At 31.5% G+C, this 25,044-nt stretch overlaps 1 protein-coding gene across 1 annotated transcript; it reads right to left on the reverse strand.

The window, feature by feature from the left end:
- Positions 1 to 53: 53 nt before the first annotated feature.
- Positions 54 to 24,810, reverse strand: Adss (adenylosuccinate synthetase). Its single transcript, XM_088258807.1, has 9 exons — positions 24,575 to 24,810; positions 9,457 to 9,559; positions 8,559 to 8,692; positions 7,783 to 7,928; positions 4,340 to 4,545; positions 3,331 to 3,610; positions 2,763 to 2,889; positions 1,991 to 2,111; positions 54 to 1,412 (listed from the first exon to the last, which is right to left on the reverse strand). The coding sequence occupies exons 1-9, from the start codon at positions 24,692 to 24,694 to the stop codon at positions 1,360 to 1,362; spliced, it is 1,290 nt and encodes a 429-aa protein (XP_088114933.1). The 5' UTR covers positions 24,695 to 24,810; the 3' UTR covers positions 54 to 1,359.
- Positions 24,811 to 25,044: the final 234 nt, after the last annotated feature.

Here is a 25,044-nt window from a genome sequence, read left to right on the forward strand (position 1 = left end):
GTGATATAAATTGCAACAAAAGTAAAAATTTTCATGTAATAAAAAAAAAACACTTTAGATCGACTATGTATTTATTTATTATTGATATACATATAATATAAAATGAACAGATTCGGAAACAGATGTTTCTAAAAAAGGATACAATTAGTAAAAATGTTGCATGTATTACTAAATAATAATCATTCAGCAAAATAGCACCATCAAATAAAATTTACTGAAAAAAAATTGTCTTCTCTTCGAAACTGACAGAAATTATATTTTACTATTGGTAATGATTTTAAACGTCGAACATGATACAATACTGGAATGACTTAAAATTAAAATTAACAACTTTTATTTTTAAATTTACGCCTGTAGGCTCATTAAATATACATAATTGATAGCTGATAATAGAAAATTTGCTGTATTGAATGTCCATTTAAGTGATAATCTACAAAGTAAGTTTTTGGAAATAATACCGTTTTCAAGTTACGAATATCAATCAGTGTGCTTTCTTTACTAAGCATACAATCTGTATGCTGCATGCATACATTTAAACAAAATGTTTGTCTTTTAAAGCATTTTGATGGAAAAATTTGAGAATGATGTAAAAGGTCTACAAAAGAATTGACATATGGTTAAGACATGCTACGGTTAAGTCTTCAATGAATTTATAATTATATTTTATTTAAAACGGCTTTTTCTAATACATATATAAAGTTATTCATTTAAAAACTTATGGATATCCAAATGTATATTTTAGACAATTTAAAGCCAAACTTTGAAATAAATGCAAGTATTAATTTAAAATATTTTAAGTAAAAATACAATATCTAAAAGGCTGATTTAGGTATTGGTGTTTTTCTTAATGCACTCCATAGTCCAAAACATTGTAAAAATATTAAAAGCGACATACGAGTTGTATGCGTTTTATTTTTTTACATAACATACGACATACAGATTTAATAGAAAATTAGCAACATATTAAACGATGAACATGCAAGTAAAAATATCACACTATGCATAAACATACATAAACAAGTTAGTTGAATCACACCCAACGATTTGCAATAAAAAAATAAAATTATAAATGAAAATAAAAGATTACTAAAATAATGGTTTATTAGATAATTTAAACTCTTCTATCAAAAATACAATTCAGATAAAATAAGGTAAGAAATTGAATGTTTTTAAAATGACAAATGTCTTTTCTTTCATTGGGTAACAAGAAAGTCAAACAAAATAATAAAATTATGTGATGTGCAGAATGTTACTGGAGGTAGATTTCCCACACAAATTTGGAGCATATGTGTTTGATTGCTTTATTCGAGAACCGAGATTCTATAGATTATTTATTGCTTGATGGAATCAACCACTATATCAATTAATCTTAACTATCGATTCTCTATCCTTTCCGACGCCGACCCATTTCACTGAAAATTAAAAAATAGTAATAGTTATTAAAAGTTCTAGCGATTTATATTGAAATATATTTTTTACATGGTTTTTGAATATAGGTAATAATCAAATGGTCAGTTACAACAAAGTTATGGTATGGAGATATTGATGAAAAATTTAAGGAGGTTAAATTTTACAATAAAATATTGACATATGTGTTTGAGAAATGTTCCACATAAGCATTTGCAGCTGACAAATCAATCGCACGAAGTCAAGGAAGTTCAAATAGTGATTATTTATTTAGCCAATTAGCCTTGTTATCCATTAACACTTCAATGCTGAAAAGCCACTTGGCCTGTTCACATTCGCAGAATTCAACAAATAAAAAGTTTTTAATTTAAGTTTTACTTTGAAAATACCGCTATTTCTTAAACTCTATTGTGATACGTGTTTCGATACATTCCGCACACCGTATGAAAAGTTAATTCTAAATTATAGAGTTGGGTAGATTTTAAGAAATAGTGGTACATATCTAGTAAGTAAAACTTAAATTAAAAATGGATAGTTTTACCACAAAGTGACTGCGGATTCAATTAATGAAATAAAAGGTTACCTGGTATAGAAAGGAACTTTTCTATTCTATGAATGTATGCCTTTGCATTGTCAGGAAGATTGCCAAAATCTCTGATCTTGTTTGTTAAACACTTCCACCCCGGTAGAGTTTCATAAACAACCTACAAAATACACAAAATAAGTATGTACATATTATATATAACAATCTATCAATACATATATAACGTAACAATCAAACTTGGTTATACAGTTCATGTACAGCTGAAGTGAGGAAATACTTACGAGCATCATAGTTCTTTTATGCAATCTTTCACTGTTATATGTAATACCATTTTAAGTGTATGTTATTATCCTGTAAAAAAATACTAAATACATAGTAAGGTTATGGTAAAAAAATCCTTTAAGTTTGGCATTTTTGGGTTTTTAAAACTTTTCTCTTACTTCTTCAATGATATTCAACAATCATGGATTTTATCAATCAAAGCTAGCAGTAAAGATCATTACATCTTACATCGTAGTATCATTAGTACTTAATATGTGAATACAGTAATTTTATAGATAGAAGTAAGTGTACCTATATTCTGATTTTAAATTTGCAAAATATTTTGTTTGTTTTATAAGTAAAAATTTAAAGAGATACATATTATGTATATCCTTTTCAATGTGAAGTGAATATATTAATTAAAGATACATGCCTGCCCTTTTATTAATCTACATAGGAATATCTGACGTACATAATAAGTGACGGCTATAAGATATGATTTGGTCATGTTCGTTATAACCAAGTTTAACTGTATACATATTGAAAGTACCTCAACACTGCTCAGTTCTGCAATAGAGGAAGGATAATAATCTATGACTTTCCCATTGATTTTATAACCAACTCCAACATTAATTTCTTCAAAGGAATCCAAAATATCCAGTTTAGTTACACAAATCCTGAAAAAAATATATAAATTAAGATATGTATGTAAAAAGAAGAAACAAAAAGTGTTCGAATAAAAATGGTATAGTTAAATATGGCTCGGTTTTTACACACAATTCGGTATACAAATCTAGAATATAAATAAACATATATAATGCATTGCAAGAATAAATATGAACAATTAAAAATAAAAATGCTTTAAGCTACAGTTTCCTGTTTTTAGTGAATAATTATGATACTGAATGTCAGTTAATTTTATAAACAAGATATCAAATTGGTTTTCATACGAGGGACTGATAAAATTAAGTAATTAACAGGGTCCTCACAAAACGCTTTCCTCGACTTTGCCCAGTACCAGGGGAATGGAGACATAGACCGAATATCTGTCATCCCAGGAGACTAAGATGCTCAGCATCGAGCAAGACGAAGCAGAACTGGAATGATGGCAAACTTACGAGGTGTATCCGTTGACCAGAGCTGTATATTTGACGACTTCAAGATCGAGCCAGCCACAACGCCTTATCCGCTTGGTGGTGACTCCGATCTCGGCTCCCCTGACCTGGATTATGCTCCCGAGCTCCCCAGTAAGTTCTGTGGGGAAGGGCCCATCCCCTACCCGAGTGGTGTAAGCCTTCACTACTCCGATAACATCACCGATCACTCGAGGGGGAAGTCCCAGCCCGGTACACACTCCACCGATACTGCAGTTGGACGATGTCACATACGGGTATGTTCCTGGTAAAATACACTAATTTAAAAACGGGTTATCTCTTCATTGCTTGCCGCAGAGTAGAATGCAGTTAACATATCTGGCTTATGATCTATTTCAATGAGTTAACACGTTTTGGATGGGTGTTTTTATACGCCTGTGGACCGCTGTCGACGGGATTTGATGATTATGTACATATAGTTAAGACCTTAACAAAGAGATTGGTACATAATATTCATATAAAAACATTAAATATGTAATTCCTTCTATTTTGACTTTAAAATGAGGCCGGCGCAGAAGGTAAAAATACCCCTTGCCGTCCTTAAGCATCAATCGACTGAACTGGTAAAAATACATTTCATGTCCAAAGGGCGTTTGTCCACTATGTACACGGATTAACAAGGAATTTTACCGTCCGGCACGTCAGTTAGCGTTTTAAAACGATAATTGGCTTGTATTGGCTTGTACTTTTGTCCATCTCTCTTCGGATCCATGCGTGAACACGTTGCGCGTAAATTCGATCACGCTAAACTGTCATAGTCGCTTTCATTTTTCAAAACCAGACTGCCGGACGGTAAAATTTCGGGTATATAGTGGACAAGCGCCCAAGTTGTTTTAAGATAAAAATTACCTATTTTAATCATATTACAGCATTCAATCATTAAATGTTTACATATTCAAAATTTGCTGCTATTCTGTCACATGCACATAAAAATTGACAAAGATTTTCAAGAACTATTTTTTTTAATGATTACCAAAATCAATGTCCAGCATGGCGGCATTAGCACCCTCCACCAGGATTCTCTTTCCCTGGGCCAGCGAGGAGTGCAGGTAGGAAACTGTCTCCTTTACCAGTGGACGGAGCTTATCGGCAAAGGTCTCGTACTGCTGCAGGTCATGCTCCACATCCACTTCCAGAGATGGGAACATCCGCTGGTATTGCTTCAGCATTGTTTGATATCTAATCAGAAATAAACATTCGCAATATTTTAGTGTTAGCCTAAATTTATTTTTTATTCTCAATGCTAGATTTACTCCATTTTAGAGTTATTTATATGAAAATATTATTGATATCTCAACGTAAATTTGAATAATGTGACAATCAATAATATATAGAATAGTGAATGTTACAACGGGTATAAAGCAATTAAACCAACCAACGACAGGTCATAAGTCCTGTAAATACCCAGACTCCCATATTCCCAATAGACTCCCTTCATCCTTCAAGTAAAAGTATATATATCTCCATCTAAGTATCAGTTAAAAATAAACAGAATATCATTAATATTATTTATATTTGAAGCACTAGCTTTGTGATTTTCCATTTTATAATCAAAATATAACTTTATTTTAAAATCACTATAAATATTTTATATTGACTTAATTATAAGGTCTACCGGTTTCGAAGCTAACCGCTTCTTTATCAAGACTGATAAATACTAATAAGTGATTTTCAAACAAAGTTACATTTCAATTATAGAGTATTAATTATTAAGTTCATTTAAAAAAAAAATTCTATTTGCTGAGAGAACTCAAATCAAAATTATAACTTAAGAAAATAATGATGTTAAAAGTTTTGTGTTCATGAGGCGATGTTATTATACCGTGTGATCAGTGGCGGACCTACCCTAGAAGCCCAGAAGCCCGGCATGCCTAACAACTCCAGCAATGATTAAAAATACATAATTAATGTATGCCTATTTTTAAATTATCGCGCGCTTTTTCGTACTACCCGAGATAGCCGAGCGTAAACATTCGGCTTTCGCCCTGTCTGTTGCAGGTGCAGGCGATACATGATTAGCCATCTCGCTCGCTCTCATTGGCTTCAATTTGGGCTTTTGCTTCCAGCAAAACGCATAGTTGATTTGGTTTAAAAACATAACTTTAAACCGTACAATGTAGGTACCTATATGGCATTTTGTATCGAGTTTGGAAGCCAGCTTCGGTAGCGTGAACATAGCTACAAGAAATTAGCTACAATTCGCAATATTTGTAACGAACGTATTTCATTATTGTTATCTGTTTACTTATCTGTCAGATGCTTATCAACTAGTTTTATGCCTTTGTAGAGTTCATAAATATAAAATATAATTGATAATCCATAATTAAATACGGTAATTGTAGGAATTATTAAGATTTGAATAAGTTTTCGCATTTTTTTCGTTCTTCGCTACGTTTTTCGTAAGCACATTTTGTTTGAACGTCATAATGAATTCGGATACGGCTGATGTCGTTTGTGCTGTTTTATTTATTTATTTGTTTTATTTATAAAAGTGGTTGAAGGAATTAATTTATAATGGAAAGGTGAGCGCATTGAATTTTATTAAAAAAAATAAATGATCATATCTCAAGGTCTCAAAGACCTACTCCTGATTTAAAAATATCACAACTGTTAAATTACATAAAAGGAAGTTTAATCAGTCGATATACAAAACTCGTTGGATTAGAAACGTATTGAAATATATTATTAGATTAAAACCAATATTTTTAGCTTTTCCACTTTATTTTTATTTGACCAGCGACCGGGTTACCGACATTTTATTACCGTTACCGACATCATCAGACTGGTACTGTCGATGTCGATGTACTGATGATGTCGGTAACGACGAAACCCGGTCGCTGGTCAAATAAAAATAAAGTGGAAAAGCTAAAAATATTGATTTTAATCTAAAAATATATTAAAATGCAATTCCATCACGAAGTGCCAGGGAATAATAAAAAACTATTAGAAATGTATTTTACTGCAGTCAACATTTTCTTTATTTCAATGTGATGGCTATTCCGTACAAAAATTACATCTTTGCATTTTTTACACTCATTACAATACATTGTTTATCTTTATATTGTTTTTTTAAATAAAGTTTTGTCCTGACATTTCTTGGTTGAACTGCATTTTATAGAATAAAATAACAACTATGAAATTTTTTCCACTTGAATTTTATTTGACCAGCAACCGGGTTTCGTCATAACTGACACCACCAGTCCGATGATGTCGGTTACGACGAAACCCGGTTGTTGGTCAAATAAAATTCATGTGGAAAAAATTACATAGTCGCTATTTTATTCTGGCTACGCTTGGATGGCTTGACTCTGGCCAATATCTGTACCCGACGGATTTTCCAGTTCTTTAGACACGTTGTGCGTGGCAACGAGGATAGCCTGGAACGACTAGTTGTGATCGGTAGCCTGGAGGGAAAGAGAGGGTGAGGAAGATCCCCACACGATGGACCGATCAAATGAAGGCAGCAGCAGGCACTTCAATGGTTGATGCCCTACGTGCAGCGCAGTCAAGGGATAACTGAAGAAGAGTCATTGCTTCTGCAAGGGTCACAACCCTCAGCAATGAGGAATAAGATGGAGAAGAAGATTTTATTATGAAAAATAATGGGCTTGCCTTACTGGTAAGCCCTGGGCACGCCACTGCGTGTGATCCACAAAAGTTAATGATGTTCTATCATTATACATTTCTCACCTACCAGATTAAGTACCTAGCATAATTAAAACTGATGCCAGAACAGTGAATAATTGACCTCCCACTCTAACTGTAAATGAATAAGATGAGTGAGATGTGTCCTAATAAGAAAAATTACACTCCACAATATTTTATCTGTCGAAATTTTTAAATCCTGGATTTGCTCCACTAACACATTGTTTGCAGGAAACTTCTTTTACATACATTTAGTAGAAAGCGGGTTTGCTTATTTGCCACCAAAAACACTGGACGCATCGGAATTGGGATTGCGGTTATACGTGATTAGTATACGACCTTAATTAGCATACTAATTAATATCGGGGTTGATGAAAAACTCAGCGTTAACATCTCTAAAATCATTAATTACTTGAAAACCAAAGTTCTTCAGCTGTCACATCAATCTCTATCCATCTCACTGTCGCAAATGGGTGTAAAAATAATGCGTAGAGTACCGCAGTTGATTGATGCAGTGAATCATAATCAGGCAAGGTGATCAGTCTTGTGTTTCACGAACCTATCCTATATCTTCGTGGCTCAAATAGAGCGCAATATGAATATTTTTTACAGTTGAATAAAAAAAGAAGATATTAATTAAACCTCCTGACTAACCGTTTGTGGGTTTTGGTTCTACAGTCTGAGTAAGGATAACTTATGTAGTTACACCTATATGAAAAGAGAACAATGTTTATAAACCTCATAAGACAGTACGCTTATAAATCCGTTTACTTTTCTCTAAATTCGGCCTTGGGACCGACCAGGTCTGCCACTCGCAGGCCATTACGAGTCGCCTTGGAGGAGTAGGCGGGGCCGATTCCTTTCTTCGTTGTACCGAGGGATTTCTTGCCCTTCTCCGCTTCTTGCAAGGCGTCCACCTGAAAAAAAAATCCGTGATATTCAATTTACTCAGTAATAAAGCAAGCTGATCCAAGCAAAAAACAAACTTCTTTTTTAAAATCATCTTAACCCTTAGGACGCGTAAATCGACTATAGTTCATGGCTTTTACAAGCCATGGACCAAAGTACACAAATAAAAAGAAAAGGAATTTTATAAAATATTTGATCTTTTATGGAAAATTTGTATTTTTCAAATCAACTTTTATTTTTTGCTTAACGCGGTTCAAAGGGTCAACACATTGTTTGCAGGAAACGCTTAAAAGCATAAAAAAAAAAAACAAAATAATAATTATAATAAAAAGAAATTATATTACCAACAAACATAAACAATAAATAATAAATGTATGTCCCTATCCAAGCACAAGAGTTTAGTCTATTGGAGAGAACTGGGTTATTAATTTTAAGATTGAAGAAGAAGAAATGTCTTGTGGTTTAATGTAATCAGGTTACTTGTGATTAGTATAAAACCTTAATTAATATATTGATTAGGTTGTCAGGGTTGATGAAAAAAACTCCTGACAACAATGTGTTAGTAAGAAGATCTGAGTAAGGGACAACTGTAACAGTAAAAAGTTACTCAAGTAAGGATATTAAAAGAAAAATGGTACCTGCTGGTGGAAGTCAAAAACAAGGTGAGCTTTATCTGAAATAATTAGCCTCTTAGCGAGATCATTCATTCCCTTGGCTTCGTTCTTGGCCAACTCTTCCAAAAGGCTGCTCACATGGACCACAACACCATTTCCTGAAAAATAAAATATAAAAAATATCTTGAATCAAGTAAAACAAAAGTTTAAAGTAACTCTATGGATACCTTAATCAGTTGATGAGATCTTGTTGGCTAAGATCTATATCTAAGGACAGAGTTTAAAAAATATATACATATGTTTTTATTTTTTATTTTTAGGAATAACCCCCCAAAGCCTCTACTTTAGAGGCTTGTCTGCAGGTAAGATAGTAAGGATGGGGAAGGTAAAATGAGAAAAAATACTCCACAAACACCCGAACCAATTGAAAGTAAATTTTTCTTGGATTTAGTTTGCAATTGGCGGGAATCGAACCCGCGACGCCAGTTTTGCAGTCAAGCTCCTACCCAACTTTACCATGGTGCCTGCCTACAATATCATAGATTAATAAAAAAATTAACTAATATTGTCAGTAAGAATGTAATTGAGATTAATTATAAAATTGATAGCTGGTTTGTTTTTTTTTTTAACCATTGGTGTTGCCAAAACAATAAAATATATTTTACTTAAATTTAAATGGTTATATCAGTATTACAGAAAATTGTATAAATATATTACTAAAAAGCTATTTTAAGATAAAAGTAACTACTAATGCTTTCAAGGTCGCCATCACATGTGCAGGAGCAAGGTAATACTAAATATATTGTGTAATCGACAACCATGTTCTAATACCCTGACAATCAGCTCTAACAAACAATTTCATGAATAATTTCTTAGTATAGTATTATGTTTACCGGGTAATGAATTCAATATGGTAACTCACCGATAACGGATTTGCATTCTTGATTAATGATGCCACTCGGGAGTAGGTGAAAATCAAATTCCACTCCATCTACCACGACTGTGTGACCAGCATTGTTGCCTCCCTGTGAACAAAAATATCACACATTAACACATTTAGATGGGAAAGGTATATCTACTCATTTGGTCAGTTGTTTATCACAATATGCTCCTGAGTTCCCAGATTCGAGTTTGTGACCCAGGGATAAACTAATTTAAAAAAATTAAATACTTATCCATTTAGATTAAATAAATACAAACAGTAAAAAGTTATTTTGAGTGTGTCGAATACTAACATTATTTATTGAATTGGCATTAACTTTGTGGAATGACATGTCGTCTATTAAAAAAATATATATATATAACACCACTTATTGAGTTTTATTACACACGACTAGTTACGAAAATACAACCCAATAAGTGGTATTACATTTTACAAACAAGTGTGTACTAAGCAAGTGTTTGATTTTTTTATTGTCGAAATACTTGTTCACAAATCTAGGTTTCTCCACTTAATTTTCAAAATTCCGCAGTCACTTTGTGGCTATAAATCCATTTTTAAATCTGGAAATTTACATGGCTACAACCTGCCATTTACAACATTCGACATAATTATAAATATTGCAATTAAAGCAGTGTATGTAATTAGAACAATTATAAGGTTTATTATAAAATAAACCATAACGAAAATAGTAAAAAAGAACTCAAATTCCGAAAATCTTTCATATTAACTATAATTATTATTTCATATCCATATTTCAAGAGCGCGTAATTTTTACCGTAATAATACCTTACTAAGTACCTGCGGCCGAAAATGTATTATTTCACAATTCGCAATAATCAATATAATATTTGCAGATACATTTTACATTCCCGGGCAAATAGTGACGTCGAATTAGCGAAATATTATATATATATATATATATATATATATATATATATATATATATATATATATATATATATATATATATATATATATATATATATATATATATATATATACACGTGTCTTCATATAAGAATAAATGAAGCTTCTATTATTATTCATAAGCAGGATAATAAAAATAGAAACCTATTAAATTGATGTAACGCTTTTTCATCACAAAACAAATTTTATTACTAAAGTTACGACATAACCCCGCGAGATATACATAATGTAAATAAGAAAAGAGAACTTGTGACGTCAGCCAACGTTGGCGGCAAAACAACTTCGGATACGTGAAAAAACAATACGAATTTTCGCTTGTGGTGAGAAAACTAATAAATTACCGGATTGCCTGAGAACGCTAGCGAAGGGATATCGTAATTCCACCCACGTTTTAAAATAAAAGTCTATAAATAAACACGAATATGAATGACTACACAGTATTTTTAGGCCACACCGAAAGTTCCCGCGTATTTATGGTATAAAACAAATTTATATTTAGTTATTAATATAAATATAAAACTAAAATTAATTCGTTATTTTTACTTTCGTTCATTATCAAGATATTTACAGCGAATATTTGTATAGAAATGTATGTATTTTTAATTTAATTTGTTAAAAATACAGATGTTTATTACTGAGATAATTTCGGAAAAAAGTCAGATTTATTTTTGAAAAAATAAGGCATAAAAATGTTTCATTGATATACCACAATATAAAAAGGCAAGAGAGGAAAATAGATTATTGAATAATTTTATTTTTTATTTTCAAAACAGTATAAATGTTTGAGTTTTGATTATTTACAACAATATTTCAATTTCATACCATTTATGTGAGCCTAAGCGACTCATTATTGGAAAAAAAGTATCAAATTGTGCTAGAGTGGGTTCGAACCGAGAAACTCTGACTCAAAAGTTCGCGATACTAACCACGGGACCACAACCCGACACTGTAATTATGCTTTTTTGCTTTGTTTAATTAAAAATGGTCCAAAAATATATATGAACCTGCTATTTTTTGTGAGCATTGGCGAAGAAACAGTAAATTTATTACAAATAGCATTCGAGTCCGAGAAAACAACTCTTGATTGGTTTTTTAATGTGTACAATAATGAGATTTTTTCTAGTATGAGATTTTTTCTAGTCAAGAATAATCACTGAAATTTAAAATAAGTTTGAATTTTGATTACAGAGATCCTTATAAATTGAAATTAATATACGTATGTATGGTAACAAAAAAAAATAAACAGAGCAAGGTTGTAAACATAGATTTATTTTTTGAAACCTCAATTTATGTCACGCAACAGACATCCTTCGAAGTTAGGGATATATTAAATAATTTTATTTAATGTCGTCAAGTCTCCAAGCACGCAAGTCGATAAATAGGTTGTCACTATAAATACATAGTTCAAATAACAAACTTAGTTTAGCGTACATATAGGATGTAAGAATATAAATTTATTGTAATCAACGCGGAAGACCTTCGTAACCACAGCAGAATATAATATTCATTTTGGTAAAATTGAAAAGATCGATTTAATCAGTTGCTGTAAAAAAAACATCAGAACATGAATCTGGTGTTAACTAAATTGAAATAAGCACCGATATGAAAGAAATAGTTCTTTGAAAAACTTATCTGTAGAACGGCAAAAAAATTAACTGATAGAATATTACACACGTCGCTCACTCCTTTCAACAATGTCATATTTCAAAAAACTTCAATTTTCAGGAGATCGTTTTTAAAGTTTAAAAATATAATACAATGTATTAAAAATAAATGTCAAGCCACTTACTTATTGAACTTTTTACTGTGCAACATATCTTTTTAGGTAAAACCCGAAGGTTTTTTCTCCATTTGAAAAATATTTAGTTTATTTTTAAAAAAAAATTAAACAATACCTTTTCTTCAAAATGCAAAAACAACACTTTCTGCCCTGTAGCGGGTAAATATTAAGTAAAAAAATGTGCCGATTTTGCTGGGATATAGTATATTTTCTGGGCATTTCGAAAACATGCACAACTGAAAATTGGCGATTTTTGATATATGACGTTGTTGAAAGGAGTGAGCGATGTATGTAAATTTTTGCTTGATCGGTTTAACATTTTTGCTTAACATTGACCAACTAAGGAAAAGGTTTGAGGAAGGTCTATTTGTTGAGGCGCAAAAAGGCTCAAGAATTAGGATTACATCCCGGCCACATTCGTGTTCCCGGGATTTTTAAGAGTGTTAACCAACTAACCATCACGCCGTTTCCCCGCAGGGGTAGGCAGAGAGAATCGAACGCCACACCACTGTCTTTGCAAACATTCTTCGTCTCTTCTACATTCATGCATCTCCTCATACATACCCGACGATTATTAAGAGTTTTAATTTATCTTTATTTTATATTTTACTTAGTAAATACAGTATCTACTCAATGAATTAGGGCCACGCAGAATTTCGCGCAATTTCTCAATTCAAACAGGAATAACTCAGAGAAAACCTTGAATAAAACAACATTGAATTTTATTTACACATGAACACTTTATTACGCTTAAATTATGCATATTTTTTCATATAAATATAGTTAGTATTTAGTATTTCCACCTTTGGCAGAAATAACTGCCTCAATTGTTTTTGGCATACTTAAAATGCACTGTTTTATCATGTTTTTTATTTCTTCGTCTTCTGACCAAATTTTTTGAATATTTTTTTTTAGACAGTCTACTGTCGGATTTGGAAATGAGTATACCTTATTTTTTAACATGATCCATACGTTTTCTATAGGATTAAGGTCCGGAGAATTTCCAGGCCAGGGGAGCAAAGGCAGATTTTTGTTAGACAAAAATTTTATTATTGATTTAGCCCGGTGGCAAGGTGCCCCATCCTGCATGAAGGTGTATGGACCTTCTGTTGGGTCGAGTGTGGTAGAAGGGCAATAAAATTCGTTCGAGGACCTGCTTATAGGAATTTTGGTTCATTGTTCCTTCCACGAAAAACAACGGCCCAGGTAAATTGTTAATAATACATGACCATATCATTGTTGCAGGGGGGTGTTTGATAACTTTTATCACACAGGCCTCATTGTAACGTTCCATTGGTGTTCTCCTGATGAATCGACGGCTCTCTGTCACGGCTTCTAACCGGCACTCATCACTAAAGATGACCTGAAAAATAATGAAAATTTAAGTTTAATTCAAACATATAAGTTTATTTACTAAAATGATATGTTGAAAATTCAGTTTAAATAAATACCTTTTTCCAATCATCTACCGAGTAATTTCTATGTAGCCTGGCCCATTTTAATCGATCCGCTTTCATTCGTGGTGTCAATTTTGGTACTTTTACAGGGCGCCTGCATTTCAGATTTACTTCGTAAAAACGTCGCCTCAGTGTTGATACCGATATATTTATACCCTCTTCTTCCAATTTTATTTTTAATGTTTTTGCTGATGCACTACGGTTTTCTAAGGTACTTTGAACGATTTTTCGATCAGTCCTCGGTGTTGTTTTTCTAATCCTACGACAGTTCTTTCGCCGATTGCTGGTGGCGGGTGACTGATTTTTTATTGATTTTGAAATTCTGTCCACTGTTTGACGAGAAACGTTTTCTTTTTTTTGAAATTTCTCTATTAGATAGTATTCCTAATTTCAGTAGCACTATAACACTAGACTTTTTTTCCTCAGAAATGTCTTTACTTTTTCCCATTTCGTCCTTTTCAAAAAAAACACTTGTGTTTACAAAAAAAAATTATATTTTATGAACTAAAATTAAAAATTAAGTTTTTTTCACAAGACACGATAACTATATAACCTCTTTGAACAAAACAACAACCAAAACTCAAGAAACTTCACTAATAAATGAGATAGGACTATTTTTTGAACTTTCAACTATCTGTCTACCTGTGCTAATTAGGGATCTTTCTCAGAAAAAGGGTTTGAAATTTTGTAAAGGGTTAAATAATCCAGGTATATTTTACATATTATTGAAAGTAATATACATGATATTAGATATCAATAGAAAACTTAAAGTATTTATGTAAAATAAATATAATAATCCAAAAGATTTCAGAGTATTCAAAAAAATAATGGGTGGCCCTAATTCATTGAGTAGATACTGTACAACTATACTAAGAAATAATAATAATATACCGAGTAAGAAAATATTAAAAATGGATAGATATGTACCACAAAGTGACAGCCGAATTTTCTTCGTTGAATCGAAATTATGCACAATTGTGTGTTTTGCTTGAAATTTAATTAAAATATTTTTTTACATTTAGCAGTAGAAAAAACATTGCAAGAGCCCGATTTAATAAATATATATTCACGGAAACGTCCAACTACTGGATTTCCAATTATTGTTCATCGTTAATAATGTTCTTACTTATGTTCGTTATACATTATTGTATTTTAAATTTCAGTACTTTTTAATTTCTGCTGACATTTCTTATGGTGGGGACTGATGGAATGGCTCCATTTCGTCGTAACGTTGTTTTAAACATTCAAAATCAATTAGACGAAACGATGTTTGCGCTTACGTAAAAAAGTTACAATCCATATTTATATAATTCGTTAAAATGATAAAATATGGTATTGTAATGAATATTTCAATTATATTTCTATATTTATTTTTTGTTGAAAACAGATACAAATATATATATATATATATATATATATATATATATATATATATATATATATATATATATATATATATATATATATATATATATATATATATATATATATATATATATATATATATATATATATATATATATATATATATATATATATATATATATATATATATATATATATATATATATATATATATATATATATATATATATATATATATATATATATATATATATATATATATATATATATATATATATATATATATATATATATATATATATATATATATATATATATATATATATATATATATATATATATATATATATATATATATATATAAATAAAACACATTTATCAATCACGTACATATCGGTTTATTATATAATATCGAAAAATATATATATCAAACAAGTATCTAATATACTGTCACACCCATGGTCACACCTTTTGTAAATAATGGGTCTGATTAACGATATAAAGTAATATAACGATATTTCTAACGGTGAAATAATACCGATTTGTGGTTTTTTCAAGCCACGAAGATTAAGAGATAAAAGCGTGAATGAAGTGCGTGAACGCGTTAATCTTATCATCAAATAAATAGTCAAACCACTACATAAGAAGTGGCAAGCTCAACTCCAATTAAGGCCTAGATCTCAAGCGTTCAAATCAGAATGCGCTCGGCCGCACTCAATTTTTTTTAGAGTGTATTTTGGATATTTTGTTTGATTTTTAGAATATACTTATATGTATTTTTAAAAATACATGATTTTTTTAAAAACTAATACCTTATCTATTTAATTTATATTGTTGTTCTTTTCTCTTCAAAAACATATATGCATATATGTATTTCGAAGAAAAACTTATTTTTTCGATACGAAAACGGTTCTTAAGAATAGAAAACAATTAAGTCAAATGTTACATTATTTTTAATTTTTATAAATTTTCTCTTATTTGAAGTCAAATTAATTATCTACCTAAAAAACACTTCGAGTTGGCGGTATGCACATACCAAAAAACTACCGAGTGCAAAGGGTTAGTTTTATTTGACAATAAAAAAGCGTGATAATAGCCATTAGGCTACATTACTCATTAGAGTACCCTCGCCATTCTGAGGTACATTAAATTATACATATGCATATAATTATAATGTCCATATAAAGGAATCAACAGGAGGGAATATAGTATACAATACTACAATAACATGCAATATCAAGTATGTATATGGTATGTGTGTATCACAGAATTCGGTTGAACTAAATTTTTTAAATGACGGTTAAAAGCGTTGAGTAATCGTATAAATGAACAAATAACGCTTTATTGATGAAAAATTTAGTAAAATACATTTGATAGCGAAGAAGCGTTACCAGGAAAGATAACATTGTATTGGAGATTGACACATTTATGATTCATGAACAGAGCAATTAAAAAAGTATTAATTGCAAATGCGATATGAATAAATTTGTGGTCACTTATCACTCTTATGTATAATGTGAAACCTTATATGACGGGAATTTTTAAAGTCATTAATTTTACGGAACCAGCAAGTTAAACTAAAGTGGTTATAAGTATTAAAATATGTATTTACATAAAAAAAAACCCAGATCTCGTCCATGCTTAGTCATCATTATTTTAGTCAATTACAGTGAAACCTCTCAGAACGAGTAATTCGCATAACGAGCAAAAAATGTGAAAAATTTGCTCCCTTAACGAGCGACATTTCGCATAACGAGTTAACGAGAAAGGGCAAGGCCCTGTTTCACGATATTCACTCGTGAGGCGGGACTTCCGTGTCCGTCAAAATAAAAAATAAAAAATTCTCTTAACGAGTAAGAAAATGAATTATGCTCGTTATGAGAGGTTCCACTGTACTATCGCTATGTAACCCGTATATGTGCTTAAACTGGATAAAAACAAAACTTAGTTTACAGTAGTTTGGGAAATGTTTGTTTATCATAAATTTATAAAACATAAAAAAAAAACTTAATAATTTCAGCAATTTCTTTATTTTTCACTTCGTTCAAGATCTTTAGGGTTTACAGTAGTTTGGGAAATGTTTGTTTATTATAAATTTATAAAACAACTCAACTTTCAATGTGGATAGTTTTGCGTAAAATTGATAGCGTACAATACATATTTGAGAATTTTCATCATAAAATATTGTCAGTATCTAAAAAAACGTATGTACTAATTATATAAAATACGAATGTGTTTTTATTTTATTATGTTAGTTCAAAGTGATAATGCGAGTATGTATTTTGTAAGGTAATACTTATGCTTATGGTAAAACGACAGTATGAAAAATAATAACTGAGATTCGGTGGCACATTAGTATGATCATGAACCTTTGGCGAGTTCGTGAATTATATATAGTACATATATTGCACTGCAAGTGTACAGACGTTGATAACAACTGATAACAATTATTGTCGCTTAGTAAGATAAAGATATAATCTGGCGTTTCGTATTTCCTTTTCAGCAAAGAAAGAATATGGTACTCGATTTGGGGTATTCCCCGTTATGTTGACTTTATCTTACTGAGGTTATTATAATAATACGCGGATTGGCATATTTTAATCTCAGAGTTGTTTACATTTTGAGTGTGTCCAAATACTTGGTTCACAAATCTGGATTATCTCCAATTAAAGGAGTAATTTTTTTATATTATTTTTTGACATCTCAACATAGATAAAGATCTTCATCTATGTTGAGATGCCTCCTATAATTGGAGATAATCCAGATTTGTGAACAAGTATTTGGACACACATAAAATGTTGTAAATAAATTAACTGGTGAAATTATATAAGCTAAAATAATAAAATGAAAAGGATATTTTCTAGCGTTTCCCATATATATTATTATAATCCAGGATTCGGACCTCACATACAAATGAAAGAGTTTCTGCTCAATACAAAAAGCTTCTTCCATCTCACCATAGATGTATCTAGTGATTCTAGTGATTAAAGAACCATGTTTCGAATTTGAACAATATTCATATATAGAAGTTCCAAGAATTTGAGTAGTGTGGTTGTCAATCATGGGTAGGATTAGTGAATGTTACACGTGTGTAATGTGATTACTTAAAACCAGCCTATGACGGTCGTAAGCCCCATAAACGACCAGACTTCCATATTCTTCTTCATCTGTCTTGAGATGTCAAAAAAAACTCAAAATTGTTATTGCTAGCCTACTGCTCGGCAGTCCAAACTCTAAACACAGTAAGGGACATTTTAATGTAGAAAGTTTTTTTTTGCATTTTTGGACTATGTAGATTCTACATAGTCCAAAAATGCAAAAAAAACGTACTACAAAAAAATGTCCCTTACTGTGTTTTAAGTTTGGACAGCCGTGCTTTTGCCTATAGCCAGCCTAGCAGTAGCAAATGCTGGTCGTACTGAAGTTGAAAAACACTGTTTGGCATTGAACGCCGGAGTAATTTTGCGGAACAATATTATTGCAAAAAGAATAATAAAAAGTTAACCTTCGTTTATCTAAATCCCCGCGACGGAAACGTAAAAGAACTTGGTACAATGATTATTCATAAGAAAATAATCGTTAAACGAATCGATTTATGCGCCTTGAAATCACAATTTAGAGAATATATACCTTTGATTATATATATATATATATACCTTTGATTGATTATAGAATAAATATGAATTTGTTAACACAATAATAAACTGCTGGAAACCTATTTTATTATCCACAATAACTGGTTAACATACCACATAACCTGCATAAAATTTAAAATCATGTTTTAGGGTGTATCCCAATATGAAAAAACATCGAAATAAAAGAGTCTCCGTTAAATAAAAGTTTTCTCAATCCAAGATAGATGGCTCTTGTGATCTCATATGTACCGTGTCATGAGATTAATGATATATGTAGGAGTTCCAAAAAATTGAGGAGTGTGGTTGTCAATCATGGGTAGAACGGTGAGCGTTGAATATCCAGACTTCCATAGGTTTTTCATCTATGTTGAGATGTCAAAAAAGTATATCCTAAGGGATTACTTGTCCAATTTACAAGATTTTACTAGTAAGCCTTAAGCCGCTTGTGCACTACACGGAATTTTACCGTCCGGCAGTCTTTCTTCGCATCGGTGCGTGATCACGGTGCGCGTAAATTCGATCACGCTAAACTGTTGTAGTCGCTTGTATTTAAAAAAACCGGACTGCCGGCCGGTAAAATTCCGTGTAGTGTACAAGCGCACTTAGTCATTGCAAATATTCCCAAATTTTCCTACGCACTAATTCTTCTCCATTTCTTTATCCATACAACCGTGCAGTGTCGTCGACTACCTCGCTCAGAAAGGGAAAGATAATTCCAGGAAATTGAAAAATAAAGAACCTTTAAAATTGTATAGAGGAACGTGAAAAATGACTTATTTGTGCCATTAAATTACGTTGGTGACATTCATTGATAACTATGCATAAATATAATTTTATAAAATGGTAAATATGTATGTAAATAACATTAATCCCATGTGAGTCCCGCGAGATTCAAAACTGTACGTGATTGCAATCGCGGTGAAAAAATGGGCGAAAAATTGGATTATTATTACACAATAATTACTAATAAAAAACCTACAATACTGATTATAGTAAAGTGATACTTAATTATGACGTATTTATTTATCGTATGGTCATTAATTGTCACATCACCAATACAAATTATAACAATAATTGGCCAAAATATAGGTCAAAATTGAAAAATGTTTTTTTTTTCAAACATTCAGTCGCTAATGCGTTATCAAGACGTGATTAAGAATGATTATTTACAGCGGAAGACATACAATTTGCGAAATGAATAGGTAATTTTCGCAAACCCCACTATATTAGTTGAATGAAGTGAAAACACCCGGACAAGTGACACCTATCAACTTGGAACCCAATCATAATAACTTAGTCTAATAATGGCACTGTTACTAACTAACGAGAAAAACCATGGCCTAAATACGATAATAAATCAAAACGCCAGAGAGACGTAATGTCAAAACGTTCGCATTTGTTTTGTTGGCTAGATTCAGCAGTTAAAGTAAACGGTTCTGGCTTCGGGGGTCTGGGAGATTCCGACCTCGTGCCTCGTGCCAAATCACGCTCGGGCAAAAGCGAAATAAAACATTTCTTCGAATAATGCAAATAAAAATAGTTATCGAGAGATATCCCCGGATCGTGTCACGAAGTCCCGGCTGCTCGCAGCCGAGCCATGCCATTAGGATATTGTTCCGTACGAATATTATATAATCAGTTAATCAATAGCCAGGCTAATTGACTTGAAGCAGCGACTGCGTTTGATGACGGCCGACTTGATAATACTGGGCAAGATCAAGGTTAGGAATGAAGTGAAAAGATGCTCGGTTTGTATGTATGATGGATGATGGCTGATAGAACAACATTTCACGAGATTTATTGTATATTTATGAGTCTTGTGCTTGTATATATTTTAAATTAAATCACGTTTAATGACCTTAGTTTGATTTTAGCGCTACATTCCTATAATTTTATAGTCACCTGATTGATGACTACGCTGTAATTTTTCATGTGGCGTGTAATGTTGACAATGTTCAATGTATCGAGAGAAAAGAAGTATATTTTGTCTTCGAATATTGGCCAGGAATAAAAAAAGGTTAAATATGGAAGTAAATCACCCTACCATCAAAACAATGATTGATTTAGGACGCACATTTAACAGCTTACATTTTGGAAGTATCATTAAATCTTAATATAAAGATCTGGTCATGCGGAAAGGTTGAACGTTCATAAATTAGAAAATACGTATTCTCTTCGTATTTTTTTTAATGAATACACCCTTTATTTATTTCCCAAAGGAATTCGTGCCACTGAAAAACCTAAAATTTACGTCATTTTTCGAGTTTTTTTATTGACCGCTAAAATTGCTGAAATTCAGTTTTTTGGGTAGTTGCGTCACTGGGTAGTAAAATACACATTAAATACCATAATATATTGTAATAAACAAATTTACTACTAAACATTTATTGCAAAAAAATGTTTTATAGTTTTGACGAAAATATAATAAATTACGTCAATATTCTCGGTTTATTCTATTGACAATTTTCATTTACATAGGCGTAATAAAATTAAAAATAAATACAAATAAACTACTGGCGGAAACTTTTTACGAGCTCGACGACTTATAAATCTTTTTTGAAATAAGTTTTTATTTAACAGTATTTTATCGAGTGAACTGTTTGTATATAGTTCAGGGATGGAACCAATGTACAATTTTATTTTAGGTAATTAAATTTTATCCGTGTTTTAATTTTTCTTTAGTGCAGAAACACAACAGGGGGTATAACCGTTAAAAATTACAACTATTTTAGTAGAACTTAATTATCTGTATATGTTAGAAAACATGTTGCATGAATTCTGAAGTACATGTCGATAAGAAATGACTGCCGGATTTTTTTTTATATTTCAGAGAACACGGGACTTCCCCATACTAATGTGCAGTAGAACGAGCCGTCAACCAACGGTTCCAGACTCACCCAAACATTATTTAATTTTACATGCAAAAATTTATATTTTAAAATTATACTTAAAACCCTTACCATTACATTTAAATTTATAATTAATAATATGCTTTCCCGAAATACCTAACCAATATTGTCTTTGTTACCATTAAACCTAGTACCAACCCTTAACCCCTCACCTCTAGTTATAAACCCACCCACCTCTACCAATACCCGAATGATTTTTTTTGCTCGTTTGTTTTTGTGATCACCCGTCGATGAAAACATTCGAAATTTTCGAAACTAGTCGTGTGAAATAAAACTCAATTAGTGGTCTAATAATACAAATGTTTAATTTTGAATAATCAAAATGTCATTCCACAAAGTTAATGCCTAATCAATAAATAGTATAAATTGTTGATAGAAAAATTACATTCATTAGTTTTTATTTACTCCGATCTCAATAGTCGTTTTCCTTTTCCGTGTTGTTCCAGGCTGTTTTTCAACTAACGAATTTCGCAAATGAAATTATTGATTAAGACCTTAACCATATATTCTTTGTTTGCCCAATAAATGACCAAATGCCATTATGAAATTAAATGCTATACTTCATATTCCGAAATATACAAATAAATTGATGGACATACATGTAACATAAAATTGCTGATGTTTAAATGGCCAGTACTACCAGGAGCTAGTCTGCTTTGCGATTCAACTGAAATCAATTATGTATAAATAAAATGTAAATTTGTTTTAAAATCACTACATTTATAGTGATTGTAAAACAAAGTTACATTTGAATTATTAAATGAAAAATCACAATGTTTGCTTCAAATGTAAATTATATGAAATCAATTAACATAATATTCAGTAGATTAATTTGGACTTATTTATGAACATTATTTTAAAATGTTTAACTTACATATATATTTTTTAAGGCGGAGTAGATATTGAATAATGTCCGCCTAGTGTAGTGGTTAGAGCGTTTGGCTACTATGCTGGAGATCCCGAGTTCGATTCCCAGGGGGGTTAAAAAAATAAGTGATTTTCACTCTTAACTAACTAACCATCACGCCACTTCTTCACAGCGGTAGGCAGAGAGAATAGAACGTCACACTAATATGTCTTTCCCAAAAATCTCCACCTCTTCCACATTCATGCATCTCTTCACACATACCCGCCAATTATTCCAACATGACCTGACCACTGTGACCTGATCACGCCAAGTTTTCTTTGGGTTTCCTCTGCTTCTATTTTTCACTCTCATATTTAATAACTATTATCCTGGACGCGTACCTGAAGCGCAAAATTGAACATCATATCCTCAAATAATTAACGATCAACGTAACACTGCGTCGATGCGATGCAGTGCCCTATGCAACGTTTGGTGCGGATAACGGATAGACGATATCGAATATGTTTATCTTATATCCAATATCGAACCAAACAAATGAAAGCTTAATATATATTTTTTAAATATTTTACCAAATAAATGAAATTTATTCCATGCGACATGCACACAATTCCGATATTTGAGTGATGTGGTTGTTAGAATGGTGAATATTACACCGTGTATAAAGTGATCACTTAAACCAGGCAATAACAGATCATATGCTCTGTAAATACTCAAGAATTTCTTCGATCAGTCTCAGAAGATTTCTTTATCATTGTTTAGGTATCAATAAAAAAACTAATATATTTCTTACAAAATATTTTTAAATCAATTACTGGCAATGATGCTCCAAGAAATCCAAAAAAGTTGGTAACGTATTTTCAACCTGGTTTTCTTTCATTACTTATATCGTGGTTTTAAAAACATGGTTTTTGTTTTTCTAACATTTTTTTTAATGTGGCTATTTTTTGTCCATCTGGTCGTTTTTACACCATACATCAAGGTCTGATCTTTTTTGTTGCATTTTATAACCATTTGTAAGTTATTATTTCAAATTCATGCGTAGTTTTTAAAACAAAAATAATACTTTTTTTTACCAAATTCATTTGTCATTGAGTGGGATAAATGAAGTTCTGTCAAAAAACTTTTTTTTGGGAAGTTATGGGATAGTCGAGAAACTATAATAAAAACGAAGTTATCTGCATGCGTCGCCCAGAAGCGAATTTATGGCACCACAAAATCCCTTATCATTAAAAAAATTCAAGCAAGGGCGGTAGAATCCAAAGAATAGAATTTTTTTTAAAGACCGCGTTCATTTTCCATTTTTTCTCATTTTCAAATATGGCTACGTTTGGAATCAACCCAATATTTTAAAAGCCCGCCCGGAAACAGTTAAATTTGAATCCTTGAAAATGGGCACATGGTAAAAAATATTATCACGGTATGTATTAATTTACTCAATTTATTATTTACAACTATTGGAACATAAATTAATGTTTTCATCATAATTATTTTCCTTCGCACTTCTTTATCGTTTGCGCCTCGACCCGAAAGTCAACACTTTCCGCCCCTATTTAAAAAAAGGCGTTCGGAACTTGGTCAACCCGAACTTTAATTAGTTTCTTTACCAATTTTAAAATATCTCCAAAATGATGACATGGTCCCCATTATTCGGAGTTGGGAATTATTTTGGCAAGTTACCAAAAGTGAGTGAATATTATAGTGGCTACTATAATAATAAAAAATATATACATAAAACGTATTACATTTCGCGCTCGCCCAACATGTGATGTCTTATGTAACGGATTTATTATCAAGTAAACACACATTTAAAAAATAAAACAGCGTTTTTATTCATGTTATTTTTCCCTTTATAAAATTTTATGTAACTCTACGATAAAATAACGAACAATTCAGTCACAAATGTGCTTTTGTTTAACTGACAGCGTACTGTTAACAGAAATACAAACAAGGATAACATAACCCCAAAGTATTGTGATAAAAATCATCCGTGTTTGGCAATCTAGATGAGAATTCCACCTTACACAATAATAATTTTAGCATAAAATAGAACTGTTATATTTTTTTACACATTAAATTGACAACGGACTGATTGTATTTATTTGTAAAAAAAAATGGCATGATCACATGCTTTCGCGAATAATTTTATGAAAACTTACTTGACACCTGCATACAATGTCGGCTTCTAGAGCCAACATATCAACGACTTTGCCCTTTCCTTCGTCGCCCCATTGCGCTCCCAACACAACTGTCACTTTATTTAATATTTTCGACTCCATTTTTCGAAAACGCTAAATATGAACTTTGTACACTCGTCCTCCTAACGCCAGCCGGTAACCATTACTGAAAGAAAACGTCGAAAACGTGAAAGCTGAAACCACACTGAAACTTAAATTACATGAAATTTCAGTGCCTTCTAGATTAGAGCCGTAACTTCACTTTTATTCGAATCGCTCGATCGACTTAGGTAGGTACCTAAATTCATCCAAGGCTTTATTTTTCTCTAGAATACGTCAAAACCCCGAGTCAAAGAGTGTAATACCAACATACCCATACAAAAATATTTAATAATAAATGATCCATACACCCTAACATTTGTATAGAACTACATTTCGAAAAAATCGTCCAA

Source organism: Brachycentrus maculatus, unplaced genomic scaffold (assembly GCF_059751285.1).
Source record: "Brachycentrus maculatus isolate JH-2025_06_01 unplaced genomic scaffold, ASM5975128v1 h1tg000104l, whole genome shotgun sequence".
NCBI classification, from domain to species: Eukaryota; Metazoa; Arthropoda; class Insecta; order Trichoptera; family Brachycentridae; genus Brachycentrus; species Brachycentrus maculatus.